The 25,271-nt window shown below is 39.6% G+C and overlaps 1 protein-coding gene across 1 annotated transcript in view; it reads left to right on the top strand.

Annotated features, from left to right (window-relative positions):
- The first annotated feature begins 245 nt into the window (after positions 1–245).
- LOC309477797 (DNA repair protein RAD50-like) overlaps positions 246–25,271 on the top strand; it is a 46,009-nt gene continuing 20,983 nt past the window's right edge. The window contains exons 1-14 of the mRNA XM_082141209.1: positions 246–340; positions 597–746; positions 1,880–1,963; positions 2,119–2,270; positions 3,744–3,929; positions 4,687–4,891; positions 7,181–7,309; positions 8,316–8,481; positions 8,725–8,918; positions 9,153–9,359; positions 11,682–11,864; positions 16,467–16,624; positions 17,246–17,421; positions 21,812–22,049. Coding sequence (XP_081997335.1) covers positions 618–746; positions 1,880–1,963; positions 2,119–2,270; positions 3,744–3,929; positions 4,687–4,891; positions 7,181–7,309; positions 8,316–8,481; positions 8,725–8,918; positions 9,153–9,359; positions 11,682–11,864; positions 16,467–16,624; positions 17,246–17,421; positions 21,812–22,049 — 2,207 coding nt within the window. The 5' untranslated portion in view covers positions 246–340; positions 597–617. The remainder of the gene's footprint in view (positions 341–596; positions 747–1,879; positions 1,964–2,118; positions 2,271–3,743; positions 3,930–4,686; positions 4,892–7,180; positions 7,310–8,315; positions 8,482–8,724; positions 8,919–9,152; positions 9,360–11,681; positions 11,865–16,466; positions 16,625–17,245; positions 17,422–21,811; positions 22,050–25,271) is intronic.

Consider the following 25,271-nt stretch of genomic DNA (forward strand, 5'->3'; position numbering starts at 1 on the left):
AATATATGGTGATGGTCACGGGGACTTCGGGGAAAATAAGAGAATATAATTTATTTTCTTTTTTTCCCCAATATTATTTAATTATATATACAAATCACAATTGTTTGTACTTTATGCATTTGTTATTAAATGAAAAGAATCGCTGTTAAAATATTTTTTAATTATAATAAAATTGCATTGTGGGATATGTAGTTTATAGATGATTTTCGTGACGCTGAGTTGAATGCGGAAGTACGTCACTGCGCCGACGCGGGAAACACGCGACTGACTGAGACTGACTGCCTGCAGTCAAAACAAACTAGTACAGTTTACGTGGAGTTTACTGCGTTATTTATTCTGAGTGAGTTATTTTAATAAAATGTAATGCTATTTTAGAGCCGTGTTAAATTATTTATAGAATTTTTGCCAGCCCAGCTGCAATCTAACGTTAGTACGATTGTGTTTCAAGTAATTATTTGTACTATCTAATCAACTTCACAGGCTTTCCTTAATATGGGAAGAAATTGACAACATCACTTTAAAGTTCTGGTGATTAAAATGCGAATTTTTTTAATTGTGTGCACTGATAATTCATTTGACTTTTATATCATTTCAAGGCTACAAGTCACTGGTCCAAAATGTCAAAGATTGAAAAGATGAGTATTCTGGGAGTGAGGAGTTTTGGAGTTGAGGATAAAGACAAACAAGTGATCTCCTTCTTCAGCCCTCTCACGGTGCTTGTGGGACCTAATGGAGCTGGAAAAACGGTTTGTATATTGCAGTCAGTCAGTGTGTGTGTGTGTGTGTGTGTGTGTGTGTGTGTGTGTGTGTGTGTGTGTGTGTGTGTGTGTGTAATTGAAATGCTGGTAATGAGAAGAGTATTTAACGTTAGAAGAGATTTAAACACGGCTGCACACTAACATTTGACAGAGGTGGGGAGCTTTAAAGGGATAGTTCACTCAAAAAGGACAATTATCCCATAATTTACTCACTCAAGGCAAGCCATCCTAGGTGTATATGATTTTCTTCTTTCAGCCAAACACAATCGAAGTTATGTAAAAATTTCCTGGCCCTTCCAAGCTTTATAATGGTAATGGTACCTTGTTTTTGAAGCCTGAAAAAATTCATCCATCCATGATCCATCCATCATAAAAGTAATCCATTTAACTCCAGGGGGTTAAGAAAGGCCTTCTGAATTATTTATCTTTTCCTTTGTATTCAGCTGTAACGGTATTCAAAAAGGACAACATATACTGCACATTTGTGGTCTGCTCTCGCAAATATATTTATGATATATCCCATGAATAATTCACTGGAATCCACTAAGAATCTCTGTTTTTTTCCTCTGCAAATCCTGACGTCTCTTTCCAGGTTTGTTTTCACACGGATGCTTTAAAATGTAATCGTCTCCCCTTTTTTACTTCTAATCCCTATTAGCAATGTTTACTGAAGTATTTCTAAGGCAGGTAAAGGTCATATTTATTGTATGTCGCAATGACGGAAATCGCTTTGGATTTTTATCACTCAATGTTCCAGTTAATGAACATGTTTGATTAAGGCAATTACATAATACAGACATATGTTTCTACAGCGATATGTAACACGTCCGTAATATTGCTGTGGATATAATCAGGGGTTATTATTATGGTCTGTTGTTGTAATTTGTTAAAGCTTTTACACTTTTAACTGTCCTTTTGATGTTCGATGGTTGAAGGGTGAGTAGAATAACGTCATCTCATTGTACCCAGTTTTTGAAAATGCTTTTTATTGCGTTCATGGAGTGAAACTTTTAGCTGATTGTTTTTCAGTTTAACAGAAGTTACTCCCAAAATGCACACTTGGCGTCATGGGGCGCAAGAAAAAAGGTGGATATGAACTATTTCTTTTTATGAATTTCCAGACCATCATTGAGTGTCTCAAATACATCACTTCAGGAGACTTTCCACCAGGAAGTAAAGGAAACACATTTGTCCACGATCCCAAAGTAGGTCCTTGACAGGAGTAATTCAAGTAAACAAATATAAGCTGTAATAGAAATGTTCTGATTTACAGGTATTTTTGCTTTTCTTATTCAAATTTAGCAAAAGCAGGTTGTATTGTCCATGCAAGAGTGTTATAGATAGTGTTGGTCTGTTGTAGGATGCTCATGAAACGGATGTACGGGCACAGATCAGACTCCAGTTTAGAGATGTGAATGGCGATGCTGTGGCAGTCCAGAGGTCTATGCAAAGCACACAGAAGGGCAAGAAAACTGAGTTTAAAACCCTTGAGGGTGTCATTACCAGAATCAAGTAAGTTTTGTGTTTTCAAGTCAAGTCACCTTCATTTATATAGCACTTTTTACAATACAGATTGTTGAAAATAACGCAACAAAGTTTGTTTCTGCTGTACAGCAGATCTAGAAGAAAATAGTGTCATTGTCAAGTTTAAGTAAGTTCAGTGTTGATTCATTTCCGTTATAAAAATCATTAGTTATTAATTTTTTTAATTTATATATACAGCAGCTCTGGATAAAACAGTGATGTCATCATCCAGCTCAGTTCAGTTCTCATCTAAAGGCATCAATGACGGCAGATCAGTAATATTGTTCAATATTAAGTTGTCTCTTACTAATCTCTTATGCGCACCAAGGCAAAACTACAGTAAAAATAATAATACTGTAAAATATTATTTTCTATACTCTAGACTGCAACCTTTTTTCCTGCCGGTGCGACATCATTTTGTTAGAGGTCGCTCTGGTGCCACTACCAACTTGTTAAATTGATTAGCGCTGCCGTTTCTGAAGCGAATGAGAAACCTTAAACGATATACGCGCCAAAAAGCACACTACACGTTTAGTTACACAAACTGTAAAATACATATTTATATTGAATTCTGTTATATTATTAATTTAGACATGTACTTCTTTATTACAGTAAATATATTAAAGAAGTAATGGAATATAATAACAGTATTTTTTGTTTTGATTTTAAGATATTTGCATTTTTTGCTTTTGTATTAAATGTGTTTAGGCTATTATAACAAATATCATATGAACCATATAGTTATGTTTGCATGTTAGTTCAACTCAAATTACTGTCAAAGGTGCATAAAAACATTATGAATATTATTATTAATTATTTTTGGTGCTAGAACTTGGTGGATCTGATGCTACTGCGCTCAAATGTATGTCTAGAGCCCTGATAATATATTCAAAATGTAATTTATTCCTGTGATGCAAAGCTGAATTTACTCCATTCTTCAGTCTCACATGATCCTTCAAAAATCTGTTTAATATGCTGATTTGCTGCTCAAGAAGCATTTCTTCTTCTTATTATTATTATTATATTTTTGTGGAAACTGTGATGCATTTTTGTTCAGGATTATTAGGTGAATAGAAAATAATAAAAACAGCATCAGTTAGAATATAAATGTTTTGTAACATTATAAATGTTTTTACTGTCACTTTTTGATCAGTTTAATGTGAAAAAGTTGAATGGTATGTCTATTTATCATGTGATTTAAAACGTTTAATTAATATACATTTTAATGTAAATTAATTAAATTTCTGACCTTTTGCTATTGACAACATGTACTTTTTGGTGTTTTTTTCCCTTGTGCATATTTTTATGAAAGAACACAGTTTCCTTTGTAGAACTTGGAATTCATGAGGTTTGCCATTTCTTGCTCCCACTTGGCTCTTGAAAAGTGTGCATTATGTTCCCTGTTTGAAGCACTCGTTTGCTTGTTGGATGTTAATACATCTTGACCTCTTTTGATGCCAGGCACGGAGAGAAAGTGAGCCTGAGCTCTAAATGTGCTGAACTAGACCGTGAGATGATCTCATCCCTGGGCGTCTCCAAAGCTGTCATCAGCCATGTCATCTTCTGCCACCAAGAGGAGTCCAACTGGCCTCTCAGTGAAGGGAAAGCCCTCAAGCAGAAGTTTGATGAGATTTTCTCAGCCACAAGGTATTTTTATCTGGACAACAACTTTCTCACTGAAGCTTCATTCTCATTGAAAGGGTCATATTGTACTTTTTATTATTGTTCTTCTTTTCCTGAGGTCCACATATGACTCTTTGGTAAAATCTGCATCATGTTTTAGTTTTTCATTTTACATCCTCTCTCTGAAACTTAGAATTAGACGATCCCCTTCACAAATGCTTAATGGGCAACAGCACTGAATGCCTTTAATTTTTGGCTGGTCATTTTTATAGCAATAATGCTTTTCGAGTGTGAAGGATGTTTTCAGTCAGTTTATGAGTTCATCAAGTTATTTTATCTCAAAAGATTTAGGAAAATTGATTCTTGCCTCATAGATTTCTCATCCTCATAACAGCATTTGAATAAGGTTTTAATCATTAATATATGTTATACATATAAGAACATTAAATGATATAGGCCTACAAGAAAACAACATCATCCCCTTCCAAAGTCTTTTTAAAACTTTGATATTTGAATATAATTATTTATTTCCCCCTTTGTTTAATGCATCTTTTTACCCTATAAATGACTGTTGTGTATTATCTACACAATATATGTTTTGTAAATCCTGTAAATCTATGGGTGTAATTCTGTAGGCCTACACCAATAGATGGCAATAAATGAGTGTCTATTTAAACAGACTGTTTGCTGCACATTGGCTTGTTGTCCTGTGGTTTCATTTACTCATATTAAGCTGGCATTGCAAAATGGCTGAAAATAACCACAGCCTTTTTGCTTAAAGGTACATTAAGGTATTGGACACCCTGAAGACGTTGAGGCAGAAGCAGACCCAGACTGTTAATTCCTGCAGGATGGAGCTAAAGTACCTCAAACTGAACAAAGATAAAGCCCTAGAGATTAGAGAGCTGCTGTCCGCTAAAGAGGCTCAGCTTTCTTCCTCCAAAGAGAATGTCCAACGCATCGAGAATCAGATTGACCCACTGGAGGTGAGACACCAAGAATTTGTGATCGCAATTTGTTGGCTGAGCCAGTTTTCTTTTATTTTAGAATAGAGGTTTTCCATTTTTGATAGAGATGCACCGATTGATCGGCTGGTGACCGGAATTGGCCGATTTTCACGTGATTGGCCGTGACCGACGACCGGCCGGTCAATCTGACAAATACCGATTTTATGCCGGTCAAATGCACTCGGGCACCGCATGATTAACATCGCGCAACATCAGCATCACACGTGCACACGGAACACACATGTAGGAAACCTCGTGAATTACGTCCGTTCAGACCGCAAGCGCGTATTTTTTTCCGCCGTGCATGTTAATCACAACGGGAGCGGGAGCAGCGCGTGAGCGTCAAGCAGGAGCGTCGCGAGCAGTGAAGCGCGTGTTTCGGCGCCGAGTCTATTTGCTGCACTGCTCACGCTCAATTAAAGGGAAAGCACACTTTTGATGGACAAAATAGCCTAAATAGGGTTTCACAAAAAAGTGCCCAAAATGCACAGAATTTGCGTGTTTTAACAATAATTTGAGTAGGCAATGTCAGAAAAGAAAACAAAGACTAATATTTATAGAAAATTTACCCATTTAAACTTGTTTTATTATTCAGTTTGTACAAGTGATTGCAATAGGCCTGTGTGTGTGTGCTTTGAGAAATATCTTTATACTGCAAGGCTATATTTATTAAATTTTGTATTTATATATTATTTTATCGCCATTCCCTGTTTTCATACAGACGTTTAGTTTGCTAAATACATGTATAAAAAAATTATTGGATATTGAATGTGAAAAGGAAATGGTTCTTCCATAACACTGCACTTTAGAGTAATTTATATAGTTCTATTTTATAGCATTTATCTGTTCAAAAAAATATGTACTATGCAAATTGTAAAATGTTCTATTACAGAAAAAATATAAAATAAATATTTGTGTGTGCTGTAAAGTGGTTAGAAAAAATGAAATCGGAATCGGCTAAAATCGGTATCGGCAGGTCAAACTTAATGAAAAATCGGAAATCGGAATCGGCCCAGAAAATTGCAATCGGTGCATCTCTAATTTTTGAGATCTGTGCCAGTTGGATAATGAATATTTAAAATTGTATTTAATAGAGGCAGGTGTATGGGTGGGCCGGTAGACACGATTAACCGGTACAAATTTTGGACTATCATCTCTATCGCAGTTACACGCTCACATGACGTTGCTGTGCGACATGGTCACGAAAACGTATCATTTGCATGCGTTTTCAAGCATTGGCCTTGAATGGTTAAATACACAAACTTTTATGTCAAAACATTCATTTATGTCTTAAGTGAAAGTAAACAGCTGAGAAAGAAAACGCATGTGTAACAGTATATTGGGTCAGGGTATTCGGTCTTAAAGTGCCTTATATTCCTGCTGTCTGTCTTTCATGATTATCAAACTACAAAAGAGAGAAAATCTCTCCCTGACTAAATCACTTTTGTACATTTAATAAGAATACATTTATGTTTAACTTCCCCATTGAAGCCTATAGTGTTTTTTTATACATTTGATTACTTTATACAGTTTATGTAGCATTTCTTATTTATTTGTTCTACTGTAGTGGGTTTTTTGGGTCATATTGCTTGGAAATTGGTTTCTTATTCTTATTTTATCGCTGACTGTTTACATGTCTTCAGTGAGCTTGAGGTTTTTTTGTTGTTTTGTTTTTAAGGCTAGTATTAGTTTTTTGTGATATTGAAATTGGTAACAAGAATTATGACATTTCTATGGTATCAACATTTTTGATATCATAACCTAATTTAAAGCAAAATGATATATATGGTGAGATATATCGTTATCGATATATTACTTATATCGTGATATAAGATTTTATTCATATTATTGTTGTCTTTGGCAGCAAATTCATCCCAAAAATATATGTTGTACATGTATGTATTTACATTAACATGTAATAATGTATATTTTTAAATAATCCAGTCATTTAAATTCTTTATTAATAAAAAGGTCATCAAGATTAATATTTTTTTTTGCGTTTTATTTGATACTTATGTACTTATACTTATTATTTTGATACCAAACTAAAAGATAAAATTGATCCTAAATTATTGATAAGTCTGACATCAGTGCAAAAACAGAAGCTTCACATTATGATCAGTTGAGTTAAAAACAAAAGATAGATGAGCCCCACTGTAAAATAGTCCAAATGTGTGCTTGTGACTGCACATCAGTTGAATTTTAGCCCATACACTAATGCAGTCATGTGATGTATATTCACTAAACACACTTTCCCCATATTTTCAGAACCGACTGTATGACATAGACAGCAGCCTCAGCAAAATAATGAAGTTGGATAATGACATCAAAGCTCTGGACAGCAGGAAGCAACAGATGGAGGATGATAACCGGGAACTAGAGGAAAAGATGGAGCAGGTAACCCAAGGTTTTATTATTTTTATTTTTTATATCAGTCATCAGTTATGAAGCTTTCACTGCTTCTCAGTATTAGTCATAAATGCCAGATAATGATCATGTGAAAGCAGAGGAAGTGTTTTGCATAGAAAACATGTACAGGATGTTCAGTAATTTATGGTTTTGGTATATTTACTGCTGCTGTTTTTCATCTGATGTTGGAATGAGGGGTTTGCGTTTGCTTGCTTATCTTTGTCATTTGTTTTAGATTGTTTGAAAATAAAAGAGGTCCATCCACTAAGTTTTCTTACTAAAAGCCATACAAATTTCTTAATTTACCTAAGGGTTCTTCTGGACTACTGGGGATCCAAATGAACTTTTTATGTGTTAGTTCTCAACAGTGCTCCCATTGAAGTCACATTAGTGTTGATGCTTTGGTTCACTGGTAGTCAAGTCAAGTCACCTTTATTTATATAGCACTTTTTACAATACAGATTGTTTCAAAGCAGCTTTACAGAGATAACAGGGAAATAATGCAGCAAAGTTTGTTTCCAGAAGAAAATATTATCACAGTCCAGTTTAAGTAAGCTCAGTGATTTAGTTAATTTATATATACAGCAGCTCTGGAGAAAACAGTGATATCATCATCCAGCTCACTTCAGTTCTCAGATAATGGTGTCAATGCAGGCAGATCAATAATATTGTTGAATATTAAATTAAATGTCCCCAAGTGACAGATTTGAGTTCAACCTGAGTCATGTCTCGATTTATTCCTCCCCTCTTTCTCTCCCCAAAGGTTTCTTCTTAAATTGTAATAAAACCGAGAGAAAACCATCAATATTAAAAATGTCTGGAGAAATGTAGAGTTGTCAGCATTACAATGAAACGAAAAACCATGTTTTCTAAACATATCACCTAAAGAGAGCATGTACGGAAAGAAAAACGAAGGGCCTAAGACAGAGCCTTGCAGCACACCGTGTGTTCATTCCTTGGGGCGCCTTGACTCTGTGTTGTGCTGTGTTTTTAGGTGTTTCAGGGCTCAGATGATGAGCTGCAGGACATGTATCAGAACCACCAGCAGACTGTCAAAGAGAAGGAACGGAGACTTACAGAGTGCCAGCGCGAGTTAGAACGGGCCGGCCGAGAGTGTCAGAGGATGAACCGCATCAAATCTGACTTGCTAGTTGAGCAAGGTAGTCGTTTGCTCCTTTGCTATTCATTTATTGTTGTGTGGTGGTGGAAATGTGTTCTCTATATATGATAAAATTATAGATTAGTTATTGCAGTCCTAAAGTACACTATACTTGTAGACATGCACTAAAAACTAATACTTTCACATCGAGTGATTTTTTTTGCTCAAAATGCATTTTTAGCTGGGAAAAAAAGTTTATTCTTTCTCAGAGCTGTTCATCGTCATTGTTTCTGTTCATTTGAAGGCCGTCTACAGCTGGAGGCAGATAGACACACACTGAACATTAAAAAGAGGGACACCCAGGTGAAGAGTTTAGCGTCTTCCCTGGAGTTGGAGGGCTATGATCGGACTCCTCTTAACGAAAGACAACTCCAGAGCTTCCACAGACAAGTCAAAGAGAGACTGGACCAGGACACTGAAGCCCTCAACCAAACTATGGTAGATAATTGAACTGCAGGACGTCATTTACCACCCAGTTCACGCTCTTTTGTTTTATATATTAAAAACAAAAGAGCGTGAACTGGGTGGTGAACTGGGAACTGCGATGTAAAAATTCTACGATCAAATTAATTCAGATATTTATAAATATCCTGAAACTTCATATATTTTCCAAAGTTCAATATTAGTATTGTAACAAGTTGCCATTTTTTTATAATAATTTCTTGTTTTCAGCAAGATATGCAGGAGAAAGAGGCACAGAAGCAGCAAAGCATCGATGATCTCCGTGACAAGAAGACCGGTCTAGAGAGAACCGTTGAGCTGAAGAGAGACATACAGGCCAAGAAACAACAGGAACTGAAGAACATCAAGTGTGATCTCCAAAAACTGGAGGGCTCCTCTAGCAGACTGCAGGAGCTGGACACTGAGCTTCAGAAAGCGGTTAGATCTGCACTACACCACTAAACTTGCTTTGAGCATTAAGCCCAGAGTATACTTAGTTTTTTTTAACGCGTGCGCTAGCAAATGCTTACAGTCGAACTCGTAGCCTTTCAAAATATACTCCATTTGATAGCATGCACAAACGCAGACGGTCGACTAGTGTTGTCACGATACCAAAATTATTGTTTCGATACCGATACCAAGTAAAGTATTGCGATTTCGATACTTTTTCGATACTTTTCCTGAAAAGGGAGAAACACTCTCAAATATCATTGCTGTGCTTTATTTTAAAACTGGGACAACATTCTAATCATATAACACACTAATAAATGAACATATGAACAGCAGATATATTAAACATTTGAACAAAATATGAAATATAAAAATATAAAAAAATAAATTAGAGCAATGACATTCAAGGTAAAAAAACAAAAAACAATTTAGCAGCATTATCTCATTTATCATAAGAAACATAAGAGCTTTATCTTGATTCTGAACTTTGAATAAAAATATGAACAGCGATTATATTAAACAATGTTTAATATTGGTAACATATGATAAGCCTCATTGGTGATATATTTGACATGTGGGGAGAGAGTTGTGGAAGGCCTATACTTCATGTTAAACATAAATATATAGCAGCAAAGACAACGTCGGCAGTGTTGACGGCAAAATAGGCTACAGAATAATTCGTTCTGTATTGAGAGGTGCAATATTAGAAAATCGATAATATTTTTTTTAATTACATTTATATTGTATTTATGTCAAAACTTTCAAACATCAAAATGTCATTTATTAATATGTATTCGTGTCAAAATGACATAGAAACATCTTTTCCTATTCTATTTTGCCTGGAAACGCTTCCAACACGCTTCCGTGTCGCGTGAAAAATAGGCGTCGGTTCTATTTCTAGCATACACGCGTTTTCCGCGCGTCTCGAGCTGCGCCCAGACGCGCGTGTCACGCAGGCAGTTAACATGGGAGCCGAAATAAAAACGGACACGACACGCAGCCAGTGTGTCGCCGGCCTTACAAATCTGGAACGCGGTCATTCTTAGAAGTATCGATACTAATAAATTAAGGAATCGTGACGTTTTTAATTTCCGATTTACTTTTGAAGTGTCGGTGCACCGTGCAACAGAGCAAGGTAGGCAACGTACTTCCATATGTCACTCCTCGCGTCATCTTTTTCTACTAGTCGTGGACCACTTGTGCTCGCACATGCAGCCATCTCGCTGTAGTGTTTTGTCACATGACACTGACAGCGGCAGGTTCTTTGCTGCGTGCGTCAGGAAAAAAACACAGACGTCCATAGGGAGGCGTTTTTTTTTTATAATTTTTTTTTAAGTATCGATACTGATAAATTTAGGTATTGTGACGTTTTTAATTTCCGAGTATCGCGATACTTTTGAAGTATTGGTACACCGTGCAACACTACGGTCGACACATGCGCTCTAGAAAGTTTCATCTGTGTCCAGTGTTTGCCCTATTTTTCTCCAGAAGTTATGACTGATAAAAATGTATTTTAAAATAAAGTTGCGGCTTTCTCATAACACCCCTCACACAAACGCTTGTCAATGTGTGTTTGTTGTTGTTGCAGTCTTCAGTATGTTCTATGTTGTTGTTGTTCCGTCTCTTTTAGTTTCGTTTTCTACTGTGAAACAACAGCCGGGCCAGTGTTGCCAACTTATGGAACAACTGATTAGTGCAAAACAAATTCAGTCCGCTTGTGTGACCTGCCCATACAAAACGTATTTCATTTGTCAATGTTCTGTTGGTTTCCTCAACTGAACCTTTAACTAAAATGACTATGGAAAACATTTATGTATATAGCGCGTTCATGTCAGCTAACAGCTTGCACCAGCTCAATCCCTCTTTTGGGGTAAAAAACTACTTTGAGGTTTACTGAAGGCACACAGTGAGAAAATAGCGATGAAAAGACACAGACACAGTCATTTTTGCGGCTGACCTTATTGCATACGTATGTAGGAGTTTGAGGATGTAACATTTATGGGAGAAGTGTATTTAAATAAATTATATAACGTAATCTACTAAGTTTTGCGGTTGTCAATTTACTGGTATTTGCGACATTATTTAGCGGCCACAAAAACATGGTCTTGTCCATTTTGTGCTTGACATGTCTGCCACTCCCATCTGCGCTTTCTATGGGATTACAGTCTCACGCTAATTTGCCCTGTTTAATAAATCTGGCCCAAAATCGGAAAAATAAATTGTAGAAAGAAAACAGAAACAGAACTACCATCATTGCATTGCATTGCTTTTGTATGTGTTTTTCTTAATGTACTGTATGTGTGTTTATAGGAGCGTGAGCTTGATAATGCCACGCAGGCCTGTACTGTGGACAGTCTGAAGGCAGAAGTAATCGATCTACAGAAGGAGAAAACTGAACTGGATCTGGCCCAGCGCAGACTGGACCAGGAGATGGAACTGCTCAACACACACACCAGGGCACATGCAGAGATGGACATGCTCAAGAAGACCAAGGTGAACACACACATCATTCTCGCCCGCAGCCATATCACCTGTAGCCCAAGACTGGTTTCCCACTGAAGCTGAGCAGGGTTGAGTCTGTCAGTACCTGGATGGGAGACTCCTGGGAAAACTAGGTTGAGGCCAGTAGGGGGCGCTGCTCACCCAGTGGTCTGTGTGGGTCCTAACGTCCCACTATAGTGATGGGGACACTATACTGTCAAAAAAAAGCACGTCCTTCAGATGAGACGTTAAACCGAAGTCCAGACTCTCTCCAGTTGTGGAGAGACCGTATGTACAGTATTGTAGTAGTACATTAGAAAAGCGCCTTCTAAATGCTTCATTCGTCCATTGTGATAACACCTTTATGCCTAATTCTGAAACAAATGCAGCAAACATAAACAAAACAAATGTCTTTGGACAATAAACAAAATTCACTGCTGGTTCCTTCAAAATTATTTCCTATGGGGTTTTGTAATGAGGTTTTTCAATTTAATACTGCACATCTGAAGAAGACAGAAAACATCCAGGATTCTGCTAATAATCTCGAGATACCATAATATATCCTAAAAAATGTGTTTAGTTCTAGAGGTGTTTGAGTTTGCCAGCACAATGTTTGCAGTAGATAACTGTAACACTAGATGTCAGCACAGTTTTTCTGTGATTTCCTGACCGCCTAATATCCTCCAGTCTTTTATAAACACTTCAGTTTGTCATTTTTACAGCACAAAAAATTTACTATTTACAGTGGGGAGAACAAGTATTTGATACAATGCCGATTTTGCAGGACTTTCAGCTCCCTCCAAACATTTTCTATTGGGTTCAGGTCTGGAGACTGGCTAGGCCACTCCAGGACCTTGAGATGCTTCTTACGGAGCCACTCCTTAGTTGCCCTGGCTGTGTGTTTCGGGTCGTTGTCATGCTGGAAGACCCAGCCACGACCCGTCTTCAGTGCTCCTACTGAGGGAAGGAGGTTGTTGGCCAAGATCTCGCAATACATGGCCCCATCCATCCTCCCCTCAATACGGTGCAGTCGTCCTGTCCCCTTTGCAGAAAAGCATCCCCAAAGAATGATGTTTCCACCTCCATGCTTCAGGATTGGGATGGTGTTCTTGGGGTTGTACTCATCCTTCTTCTTCCTCCAAACACGGCGAGTGGAGTTCAGACCAAAAAGCTCTATTTTTGTCTCATCAGACCACATGACCTTCACCCATTCCTCCTCTGGATCATCCAGATGGACATTGGCAAACTTCAGACGGGCCTGGACATGCGCTGGCTTGAGCAGGGGGACCTTGCGTGCGCTGCCGGATTTTAATCCATGACGGCGTAGTGTGTTACTAGTGGTTTTCTTTGAGACTGTGGTCCCAGCTCTCTTCAGGTCATTGACCAATATATTTCATCATATATTGGCTACTGATGCCGGAAATGCAGTTGCTTTGGTCTTACTAGATCTCAGCTCTGCCTTTGATATGGTAGACCATAATACACTCATCTCTCGTTTAAAAAATTGCATTGGCCTTACAGATACCACTCTTGAATGGTTCCGGGCCTATTTAAGTGACCGTGAGATTTCTGTTCGTATTGGACAACATACATCCTCCACTTTTCCTTTGACTTTTGGTGTCCCTCAGGGTTCCATTCTTGCTCCGATTTTATTCATGATATATTTGCTGCCCTTGGGTTCAATTTTTCATAAATATGGGATTTCTTTTCATTTATATGCTGATGATGTCCAGTTGTATCTCCCTTTAAAACCTAATGATAAACATGCAATGGGAGTTCTGATTGATTGTATTCAGGAACTTAAATTATGGTTAACAAATAACTTCTTGACATTAAATGAAGACAAAGCCGAAGTGATTCTGTTTGGGCCTAGTGATGCTTTTAATTCCAGCACCTACGACCTTGGTTATTTAACCCAATGGGTCACTCCGTGTGCAAAAAATTTAGGCTTTCGATTGGATTCTGGTCTTAAGTTTGATAAGCAGATCAATGCGGTAGTTAAGTCATGTTTTTTCCATCTTCGTCGCCTAGCTAAAGTCAAATCGTTTTTATCTCTAAAAAATTGTGAAAAAAAAAAAAGATTCATGCATTCATCACTTTCCGCTTAGACTATTGCAATTCGCTCTATTTTGGGATTAATCGGTCATCTATGGAGCGATTGCAAATGGTCCAAAATGCAGCGGCCAGGCTTCTGACTAGCTCACGTAAGTTTCAGCATATCACTCCAATTTTGATTTTCTTGAAATGGTTGCCGGTTAAATCCAGAGTTGAACTCAAAATATTAACCATAGTTTTTAAATCTTTACACAATCTTGCACCAGTCTATCTTGCTGAGTTGGTGCACTCACACAACTCTTCGCGCCCACTCAGATCGGGACATTTAGGAATGTTGTCCATCCCTAGGTCCAAATTGAAACACCGTGGTGATCAAGCTTTTTCTATTGCTGGTCCAACACTCTGGAACAAGCTCCCTGTAGCCATCCGAACAGAAACATATTTTTTTTGTTTTTAAATCTATGCTTAGATCCTATTTCCTTGAACAGATGCTGTTAGCCTAAAATATATGAAGAGTTCAGATGCAAAAACCTCTAAATGCCATCTGAGATTTTCATCTAGAATGATAATTTTTATCAAGCTCATTTATTTAAGTTCAGTAATTTCACTTATATGGCAATGAAAATGACCTATTAATTGCCATTTAAGTGAAATTACTGAACTTAAATAAATGAGCTTGATAAAAATTATCATTCTAGCAGAAAATTTCAGATGGCATATAGAGGTTTTTGCATCTGAACTCTTCATATATTGTAGTTGTCTTTTACCCCTTTGTAAATTGTTATGTACAGCACTTTGGTCAACCCAGGGTTTTTTTAAATGTGCTTTATAAATAAATTAAATGAAATAAATTAAATGAAATATATAATCCGAGTGTGGCATAAAAGCAATGACAATATATGCTACTATTTATTTTTTAGAAGTTTGCAGATTTTATATACAGTACAGGGCTCCAGACTAACTTTTCCACTGGTTGCACTGGTGCTACCAACTTTCTCAGTTGGTCGCACCAGCATATGATTTGGTCGCACCTTTTTTTCTTTTTTGCTACATGCCATGATAAATCAATGCATGCTGATGAATGGTGGTCTTAATCTGCATACCCTAGTTTTGCATTGATGTAAAAAGACTGACAGTGACACAAGACCTCATGATAGCAAAATGTTTTAATCTTTTAACTCTCAAAAAAACTATTAAAAAAACATGCATGTTCTTTAATGTTTGATTATAATTTTACTGTCTTCACATAGGGATGGGCATTGATAAGATTTTATCAATAATAATGCCACTGACGATTCTGATTATCGATCCGATTCTTTAACGATTCTCTTATCGATTCTTGATAGCACTGTGTGGAAAAATGTAGTCATATGCTTTTCAAAAAAAGTGGTTTTATTTATTTTAAAGCTTAAGCTTGAGTAAGCAAACTGTACTTTTTATGTAATTTATGTAATAAATAGAACCTTATTGTAAAGTGTTACTGATTAGTTATACACCGATTCAGACGTCTCCTGAGTTCACTGTTGGAAAGATCAGTTGTTTTAACCATTCATTAAAATGAATCGGTTCCAAGGAGTCATTAGTTCGCGAATTGCACGTGTCATTCGCGTTGTGTGATTATCCCAGCAGTTAGGACATGGACATCCAAGATTTCTGTCAACACAGAAAACATTTCATCACTGGATAGTTTTTTTTTTCGTTTAATTAAAGTGTTGTTTTATGTCAGCTGAATGTCCGGAACGCTTTTCAGAGAAGATAAGGCAACTTATTTAGCACAATTCACACCCAGCGGTAATTCAGGGGGGAAAAATCTCTGAATGCTCCACATGAAACTTTGTTCTTCCGACCTTTTACCACCGTGTCGATTTATTTTGATTAATATGTGCGAGGGAGAGAGAGCAAGACAGCGCTTAGTTTGCAGACGGTGAAGTCTCGTTTACACTTTCGCCTGGCTCCGAAGAGAGTGCGCGCGCGCGCGCGACCGGGTCTCTCTCTCTCTCTCTCTCTCTCTGCTCGTTCTTTCAGTTAAACATGCGTCCTGTCACGCGCAGCAGTTCTTCTACATTACTCACCGATCAAATAAGACTTTGGCGAGACAAAAATTCATTTTGGCGGGCGCTAAAACAAGTTCAATGCAGGAAAATGCATGCGTGAATTTAACTGAGTAGTACATGACCATGCACTCGCACAAATGCGACCACATAAAATTTTAACTCGCACATTCTCAAAAAATGGTTGCATATGCGACCATTTTGGTCGCAGTCTGGAACCCTGCAGTATATGGATGAACCAAATTATTCCCATTATTACATTTATCAAAATGTGCTGAATCAGAGAAAACTGTGAGATATTAACTGGACGTCACTTAGGCCAAAAGGCATTCTTTCTAGGCAGTTATGGCAGTATACAGAATATACAGCACAGTAATGTCTGGATAGTGTGATCTATATACTCTAATATAGCAGTTTTATGATCAGTGCTTATGCCAGACAGAGGCTTGCTAAGTGACAGCTTTATCCAACTAGAAAATAAATAGTTCATCTCTGCTTCGGATTCCAGATGGAGAAAGAGGAGCAAGTGAGGAAGATCAAGTCGAGACACAATGAAGAGCTGGTGTCTCTGCTAGGACACTTTCCAAGCAAGAGCGAGCTGGCAGACTGGATCCACTCCAAAACCAGAGAGATCAACTCCACCAGAGAACGGCTCAGCAAAATGAAGTCTGTCGCCCTTTGATTTGTTTTTCCGCAAACGTTTATTATAATAAGCTAGAGAATGCCATAAATGATGATATTCAGTGTGAGGGCCTATAATCTTTCATGCAGTTTTAATCAGTATTTAAATGTCTACGTGATTAGCGACATACACACATGCATTGACACTGATGTAACAGAAAATACTGGCCTTTGTACAACCACCCACATACTTAAAATGTATACATATTTGGTTTCGATTTCTGGGTGCCTGAGGAACAGGTCATCTTCAGGTCAGTGGAACATGCAGTGTAGTTTTCAAATGGTGACGTTTAGCTTACACAGACATGTCTAAAATAGGGCTGTCTAGCAAATATGGCAGATATGACTTGCACTTGTAGTAGTGTACATAAACTGTTCGTAAGTTCACACACATCAATAAAATACATGTTTATGTGTAAGATAATATCGGAGAATGTACAATTTTCCAAATGCTGTATTTGCACAATAAAATGTAATTATCCTCCAACTTACTCTAACTTGAACAGTGCTGAAATAATTCCCAATAAATGTTAATACATCCTTTACAGCCTTCAGATAAATTAACTAGCATTACTAGACAAGACTTTTCATTTTTATTTTTCATAGTAAGGAGCTTGCATCTGGAGAACAGAAGAAGACTCACATCATGGCAGAAATCAAACATAAGGAAGAGCAGCTGGTCAACTATGAAGAGAGACTTTTCAACGTGTGCGGCAGTCAGGACTTCCAGTCAGACCTGAGTAAACTGGAGGATGAGCTGGAGAAGTCCTCTAAACAGAGAGGTATGCTCTCACAAAACATTTCAGATCCACACTAAATCTGTGCACTAATTCTGTGCTAATTTTGTAGGCAAATCTTCAGAATAATACAAAAAATCATATACATTTGGTAGAAAATGCTAGCCTGACTTCGTCATACTCAGATTCTAGTCAGAATGTGAGTCTGATACTGCTCCATTGGGCTGTGATTATGGGGCGTGTTTCAACCAAACCAGGAAAGAAAATCCCTCTGCACTCAATTGGATAGACCTTCAACCAATCAGAGCAACGGAGTTAGTGACGTATGTTTTTCATTCATGTTTCCGATCGGCAAATGCCTTGATCGCGGTTCTCTGTTCTTCTTTTAAAATTAATGCGCTGTCGATATCTTCTGTAACGGACGCAATGGCGGAATCTACACATGATGTTTTATAAACAAAGTTCGGGAGGAGCATGTTCAAATAATCAATCCAATCAACTTGTCATCAAACAATTACCATGTCTACCCTATCAGCATGAGAGGAAGCATATATTTATTCTCTCTGTCAACTCACCTAACATTCCTTGACAGTTTTCAGCATCCCTCCACTCACTCTCGGCTTGTTCTTCCACAGCCAGGAATACGGGGGGAGCACTTTGGGTTCGGGCCGAATACCGAGCCCGGAGCTCTCTCCTCGGAAAGCAAGCCAAATATGCATTATTCTATCAGACAGTTTTTCAAGTGGGAACTTGTGAAATCTCAATTCTCCAGCGGCAGTCATCGTTGTTGTAAACTAATTCAACCCAAGCGCTCTTTGGTGACATGGATGATTACGTTACTGTTGAAACAGCTTTTGTTCGGGTATAATAGCTCCTCAACGGATCAAGTCCAGACTGAACTTCCCGACCTAAAATTTTTGTGGGCGGGGCTAAGTTCGGCTGGCATCCAGGCTAAGAAAATGTAAATATAATGGACAAATCATACATGAGCCCGTTAGGGTCGAGGGACGCGTTTTGTGTATGATGGCCTTTGAATTCTGCTGAAGTCTTTGATGCTTTTCAGATGCAGATTCTGTGTGGGCCTGCTTGACGGTAAATTACTGTTTATTGGTAAACAGGATATAGACTTTCTTTATGCCAAGTAGAGCAATGACTGTTGATATGAAGTATCAAGCTGGGACCCACACAGCTGAGTTTATGAAGTCCACAGCAGTTACACAACCCAGTATGTGTGTGAATTCAGAACATCCCTGGTTTTCTCAGTCTTCCGTGTTTTGAATGTGATTATCGGAAGTGTTGTGGAAAGTTACTTTGAAAAGTAATGCATTACAATATTGCGTTACTCCCTTAAAAAGTACTTAGTTACTTTTTTTGAAAAGTAATTAGTTGCATTAATTTTGCGTAACTTATTTTGCACCTAGGCTGGGCTGGGTTTGTTTGTTTTTTTATAACAAAAAAGTTATATTTTTGGGCAAATGTAAAGACCCTTTCACACCAAATGTGAATTAATAAGCCTCAGGCTGAAGGAAATTCATGGCTGTACAGTAGAGGGCGCAGCTCAGACAAACCTATCAGCTCTGCTGCCATTTCTGGATAACGGAAGAATAGGATGCAATACTTACTTTAATCAATAAAAACAAAAGAAATCTATAGTCATTTTTAATTATGGTTTAACTGAATCATCAAAGGTCAGAAGCAAGTACAATGGTCAGTAAAGTGAGGTCAAATGCATAAAAATTTGTTTTATTTAACATATTTAGTTATTGAAGGTTTGCATAGTATTCTGATTCTGCATTTCACTGATTTTATTCATTTTGAGAAATATTGAATCTTTTTTGTGCAAGTGAGATGAGTAAATGCATGCTCACTTTTAGTCTAGAACTACAATAAGCATCATGTTCACACAGCACACAAACACACTCATACACTCACACACAACTCCTCTGCACTTACTCATGATTCTCTCAACATGAGGGCAAGAGAGCTGTCAGTCAATAAATGGGAAAACAAAGTAACGTCTCAGTTATGTATGTAACCATCGTTCCCTGAGTAGGGAACGAAGACGTTACGATGTGACGACGAATGGGGTTTCACTTAGAAATCCTCTCATCTTCGAGAAATAAAACGAGCTAATGGCAAAGAAATGCCATGGGTCTGGGGAATTTGCATTGCACAAGTACGCTGGCAACATGCAGATATGTTTCTTCGCTGAGGAGCCGAGACTGAACTCCGGCGTTCCAGCAGTACAGCGGCAGGAAGTGGCAGGGAGACGTAACGTCTCCGTTCCCTACTCAGGGAACGAGGGTTACATACGTAATTGAGACATTCCCTTTCGTGGTCACTACGAGTTATATCGTGACGACGAATGGGGTTCCCAGTCTAATCACGCCACCTCGGCTGTCTTCCAGTGCCCTGCGCAAGTCTGAGATCCCTGTTGTGAGACTAGCACGGACGAAGGACTACATAACACAGGAATACCAAGGTACACTGGGAAGCATATCTTAGTGGAAATATGCATTCAGTGCCAGCCCGAAAGGGGGGGGGACTTACAGAATACACATATGACCCTGGAGGGGGCTGCATATGGAGAATCACTGGGGTGTCCAGCCGCAGGTGGAATATTTCAACCCCAGGGGTGGCAAGGTGGCTTGCCAAGGAAAAGACACATGCTCAGAGAGGCTTACAGTGGAAATACACATGTGGGGGTCGTCCAGAGGGGGAACCATGCACATGGCGGCACCTAGCCAATTGCGAAAGCTGGTGGCATAACTCTGGCGTTGACCTCAACAGTGCTGGAGGAACTCAGGGCCTCTCGGGAAGGCGCACCTGAGGAGAACAATCGTACGTATCCAGTCCGTGGAGTGGAATGGCGAGCAAGCGAAGACACCTGAGCGGGTCCTAGTACCGGCTGGTTGAAGCGAGTACGTGAGAGGACACTGGCTCCACTCTGAGGTTATAGAACCTGGTGAATGTGTTAGGTGTCGCCCAGCCTGCAGCTCTGTAGATGTCTGTTAGCGTGGCGCCATGCGCTAGAGCCCAAGAGGAGGCCACACTGGCTCCTCTGTGCAGGTGGAGTGGGCCTTCACCCCAAGGGGGCACGGCCGACCTTGCTGCTGGTATGCCAAAGCAATGGCATGCACTATCCAGTGAGACAACCTTTGCTTGGAGAGAACCTTTCCCTTCAGCTTTCTACCATAACCGACAAAGAGCTGGTCTGAGGTCCTGAAACACTGCGTTCTGTCTACGTAAGCACGGAGGGCGCGTACTGGACAGAGCAGTGCCAAGGCTGGGTCTGCCTCTTCCAAGGACAGCGCTTGCAGGTTCACCACCTGGTCTCGTTTAAGGGAGTGGTGGGAACCTTGGCCACATATCCAGGCCGGGGTCTCAGGATCACATGAGAGTAGGCCGTCCCGAATTCCAGGCACGCTTCGTCAACCGAAAATGCCTGCAGGTCCCCTACTCTCTTGATGGAGGCCAATGCAACCAGGAGCGCTGTCTTCATTGACAGGAACTTAAGCTCCACTGATTGCAGAGGCTCAAAGGGATCACTCTGCAGGGCAGTTAAAACCACTGAGAGGTCCCAAAAGGGTACAAGAGGAAGGCTAGGAGGATTCAGTCTCCTCGCTCCTCTCAGGAACCTGATGATCTGGTCGTGCTTTTCCACGGACTTACCTTCAACTGCATCATGATCTGCAGCGACAGCGGCAACATACACTTTCAGGGTGGAGGGAGACAGCCTCCGCTCCAACCCTTCTTGCAGGAAGGAAAGCACGACACTGATCTGGGTTTTCTGGGGTCTTCTCGGCGAGAAGAGCACCAGGTGACGAAGAGGTTCCACTTCAACGCGTAGGCATGTCTCGTGTGAGAACCAGAACGCATACTTGTGGAGGCCCCGCGGCTAGCTGTGCGCCAGTGCGTCTGTGCCGAGCGTGCCCTCGGTCAGGGAGTAAAACAGGTCGCAATGGGACGAGTCGTGGGAGGCAAATAGGTCTACCTGTGCGTCCCCGAACTGATCCCAAATCAGCTGGACCGTCTAGGGATGGAGTCTCCATTCTCCAGGGAGAGGCTAAATCTGAGGATCTGCATGTTGCCAGTGTACTTCCTTATATACCAACAAGGTAAGGCGGAGTTACGCAATGCAAATTCCGCAGACCCATGGCATTTCTTTCCCATTGGCTCGTTTTATTTCTCGAAGATAGGAGGCTTTCTAAGCGATACCTCATTCGTCGTCACGACGTAACTCGTAGTGACCACGAAAGGGAACTTGCGTAACTTATTAAAAAAAGTAATTTAGATATTTTTGGGGGAAATTTTAAAAGTAATGCGTTACTTTACTAGTGACTTGGAAAAAGTAATCTGTTTACGTAACTCAAGTTGCTTGTAATGAGTTCCCCCCAGCACTGATTCTCATTATCTTTTTGTCTTCTCTTGGCAGCCATGCTGGCGGGCGCCACCGCCGTGTACAGTCAGTTCATCAGTCAGCTGACGGAGGAGGGCGAGCCCTGCTGTCCCGTGTGTCAGCGTGTGTTCCCCTCAGAGGCCGAGCTCCAGGACGTCATTAATGACATGCAGTCCAAGCTGCGGCTCGTCCCAGACAAACTGAAGAACACCGAGCAGGACCTGAAGAGGAAAGAGCGCAGGCGTGATGAAATGATGGCACTGAAGCCCATCAGGCAATAACACTTTTCTGGCCATTCAGTTATCACTTTATCTATCTATATGTCTATTCCTCAATCTGTTTATCACTTTAACTATCCATCCTTTACTTCATGTTTATACATCCATCTTTTACTTCACCTATCCATACATCCATCCATCATTCACCTTTTTACCCCTTCATTCCCCATCCTTCTATCCATCCATCCATCCATACTCCTGTTTACTCCTTCATTCCCCATCCTTCCTTCCATCCATCCATCCACCCATCCATCCATCCTCCTGTTTACCCCTTCATACCCCATCCTTCCATCATCCATCCATCCTCCTGTTTACCCCTTTATTCCCATTCCTTCATCTATCCATCCATCCATCCACCTGTTTACCCGTTCATTCACCATCCTTCTATCCATCCATCCATCCATTCTCCTGTTTACTCCTTCATTCCCCATCCTTCCATCCATCCATCCATCCATCCTCCTGTTTACCCCTTCATACCCCATCCTTCCATCATCCATCCATCCATCCTACTGTTTACCCCTTCATTCCCATTCCTTCCATCTATCCATCCATCCACCTGTTTACCCGTTCATTCCCCATCCTTCTATCCATCCATCCATCCATCCATTCTCCTGTTTACTCCTTCATTCCCCATCCTTCCTTCCTTCCATCCATCCATCCATCATCCTCCTGTTTACCCCTTCATACCCCATCCTTCCATCATCCATCCATCCATCCATCTATCCTCCTGTTTACCCCTTCATTCCCATTCCTTCCATCTATCCATCCATCCACCTGTTTACCCATTCATTCCCCATCCTTCCTTCCATACATCCATCCATCCATCCATCCATCATCCATCCTCCTGTTTACCCCTTCATACCCCATCCATCCATCCTCCTGTTTACCCCTTCATTCCCATTCCTTCCATCCATCCATCCATCCATCATCCATCCTCCTGTTTACCCCTTCATACCCCATCCATCCATCCTCCTGTTTACCCCTTCATTCCCATTCCTTCCATCTATCCATTTATCATCCACCTGTTTACCCCTTCATTCCTCCATCATTCCATCCAATCTTCTTCCCGTTTTCACCTTCATTCACCATCCATCCATCCATCCATCCTTCCTCCTGTTTACCTCTTCATTCCCCATCCATCTGTCCACCTGTTTACCCCTTCTTTCCCCATCCTTCCATCTATCTATCTATCCATCCATCCACCTATTTACCCCTTCATTCCCCATCCATATGTCCACCTGTTTACCCCATTAATTCCCTATCCTTCCAGCTATCCATCCATCCACCTGTTTACCCCTTCATTCCCCATCCCTGTCTGCCTATTTACCCCTTCATTCCCTATCCTTCCATCTATCCATCCATCCACCTATTTACCCCTTCATTCCCCATCCATATGTCCACCTGTTTACCCCTTCATTCCCCAGCATTCCATCCATGCATCCATCCATCAACCTGTTTACCCCTTCATTCCCCATCCTTTCATCTATCCATCCATCATCCACCTGTTTATCCCTTCATTCCCCCATCCTTCCGTCATCCATCCATCCATTCATCCATGGATGTTTGTTTATCCCTTTATCTGTCTGTCTATCTATTCATCATCCACCTGTTTATCCCTTCATTCCTCCATCCATCATCCACCTGTTTATCCCTTCATTCCTCTATCCATCCATCTATCATCCATCATCTAGCTGTTTATCCCTTCATTCCCCCATCCTTCCATCATCCATCCTTCCTCCTGTTCCCCAAGGTTTTTTTTGTTTTTGTTGCTTATTTAAAGGGATAGTTCACTTTGAAATAAATTTTTGGTATGTTTTAGCTTACCTCAAGGGCATCCAAGATGTAGGTGTCTTTTTTTCCGCAGTAGTTTCAATTTTGATATTTTTAGGTCAAACCGTTCTTGTCTGTCAGTCATATAATGCAGGTCTATGGTCATTATCTCAAAACACAAGCACAGAGTCCAAATTAAAACAATTCCCCGTCGTCCAAATTAAACAATTCCCAAACAGTATTTATATCGTTTTTACCACTTATACGCAGCCATGTCGAAGTGATCTGATCTGACGTGTACGCAGACTGGTGCATAGATATATACACTAGATGTCGCCTTAAAGACATTCGTTCCAATGAACTGCCGTAGACAAGGCACAATCTAGTGTGTATATATCTATGCACCAGTCTGCGTACACGTCAGATCAGATCACTCGGACATGGCTGCGTATAAGTGGTAAAAACGATATAAATACTGTTTGTTTTCTCACACAAACCGCTCGTTTTGTGTCTTAGGCCATCAATGTGTACTTACGATGGGGAATTGTTTAATTTGGACGACGGGGAATTGTTTTAATTTGGACTCTGTGCTTGTGTTTTGAGATAATGACTATAGACCTGCATTATATGACTGACAGACAAGAACGGTTTGACCTAAAAATATCAAAATTGAAACTACTGCGGAAAAAAAGACACCTACATCTTGAATGCCCTTGAGGTAAGCTAAAACATACCAAAAATTAATTTCAAAGTGAACTATCCCATTAACAGGGTCAATACACTAGGCATTTTTACACATAGACAACCGATGCCGTGTACATAGGGCATATAGCGTAAAGCTAGTTTGCGTCCCGCGTCCCTGGTTTTACATAAAATAAAAACATCCAAAATAAAAACACAAACACAATCATCACAAAAAACAAAACAAATACAAATACACATGTATACATGTGTGTATATGTTGTAAACAAAAAAATCAACAATGGCATATTGACATACCTAAAAATATCAACTTTACAAACAACTTCATAAAAATAACGTAACTAATCTGAAAAAGACTCAATGTTCACATCGCTGTAAAGATTTCAGCCATTGTTTCAGCTTTGTAGAGAAAACTGTGAGTTCTGGTTGCAACTTTAGTTCTACAGGCATGGTGTTCCATAGATGTGCACCTTTCACTGAAAAGGATGATTGACTCTACAATTCCCACTTACTGGCTCTCTGGTCTTTACCCCATCACTGCTGTATTTTTCTATCAACTGACAGATTACATCAGGGGCAAGGCCATATATACACTTAAATGCTGTTTTTATAAATGAGAACTTTAAAAAATTATCAAAACTTAACAAATCATACCTCTGAATAATTTGACAATGATGCCATTTCATTGGTTTCTGATCCATCACTTTTAAAGTTTGTTTATATAATGACATTATGGGTTTAACAAC

Source organism: Leuciscus leuciscus (assembly GCF_965113295.1).
Source record: "Leuciscus leuciscus genome assembly, chromosome: 16".
Lineage (NCBI taxonomy): Eukaryota > Metazoa > Chordata > Actinopteri > Cypriniformes > Leuciscidae > Leuciscus > Leuciscus leuciscus.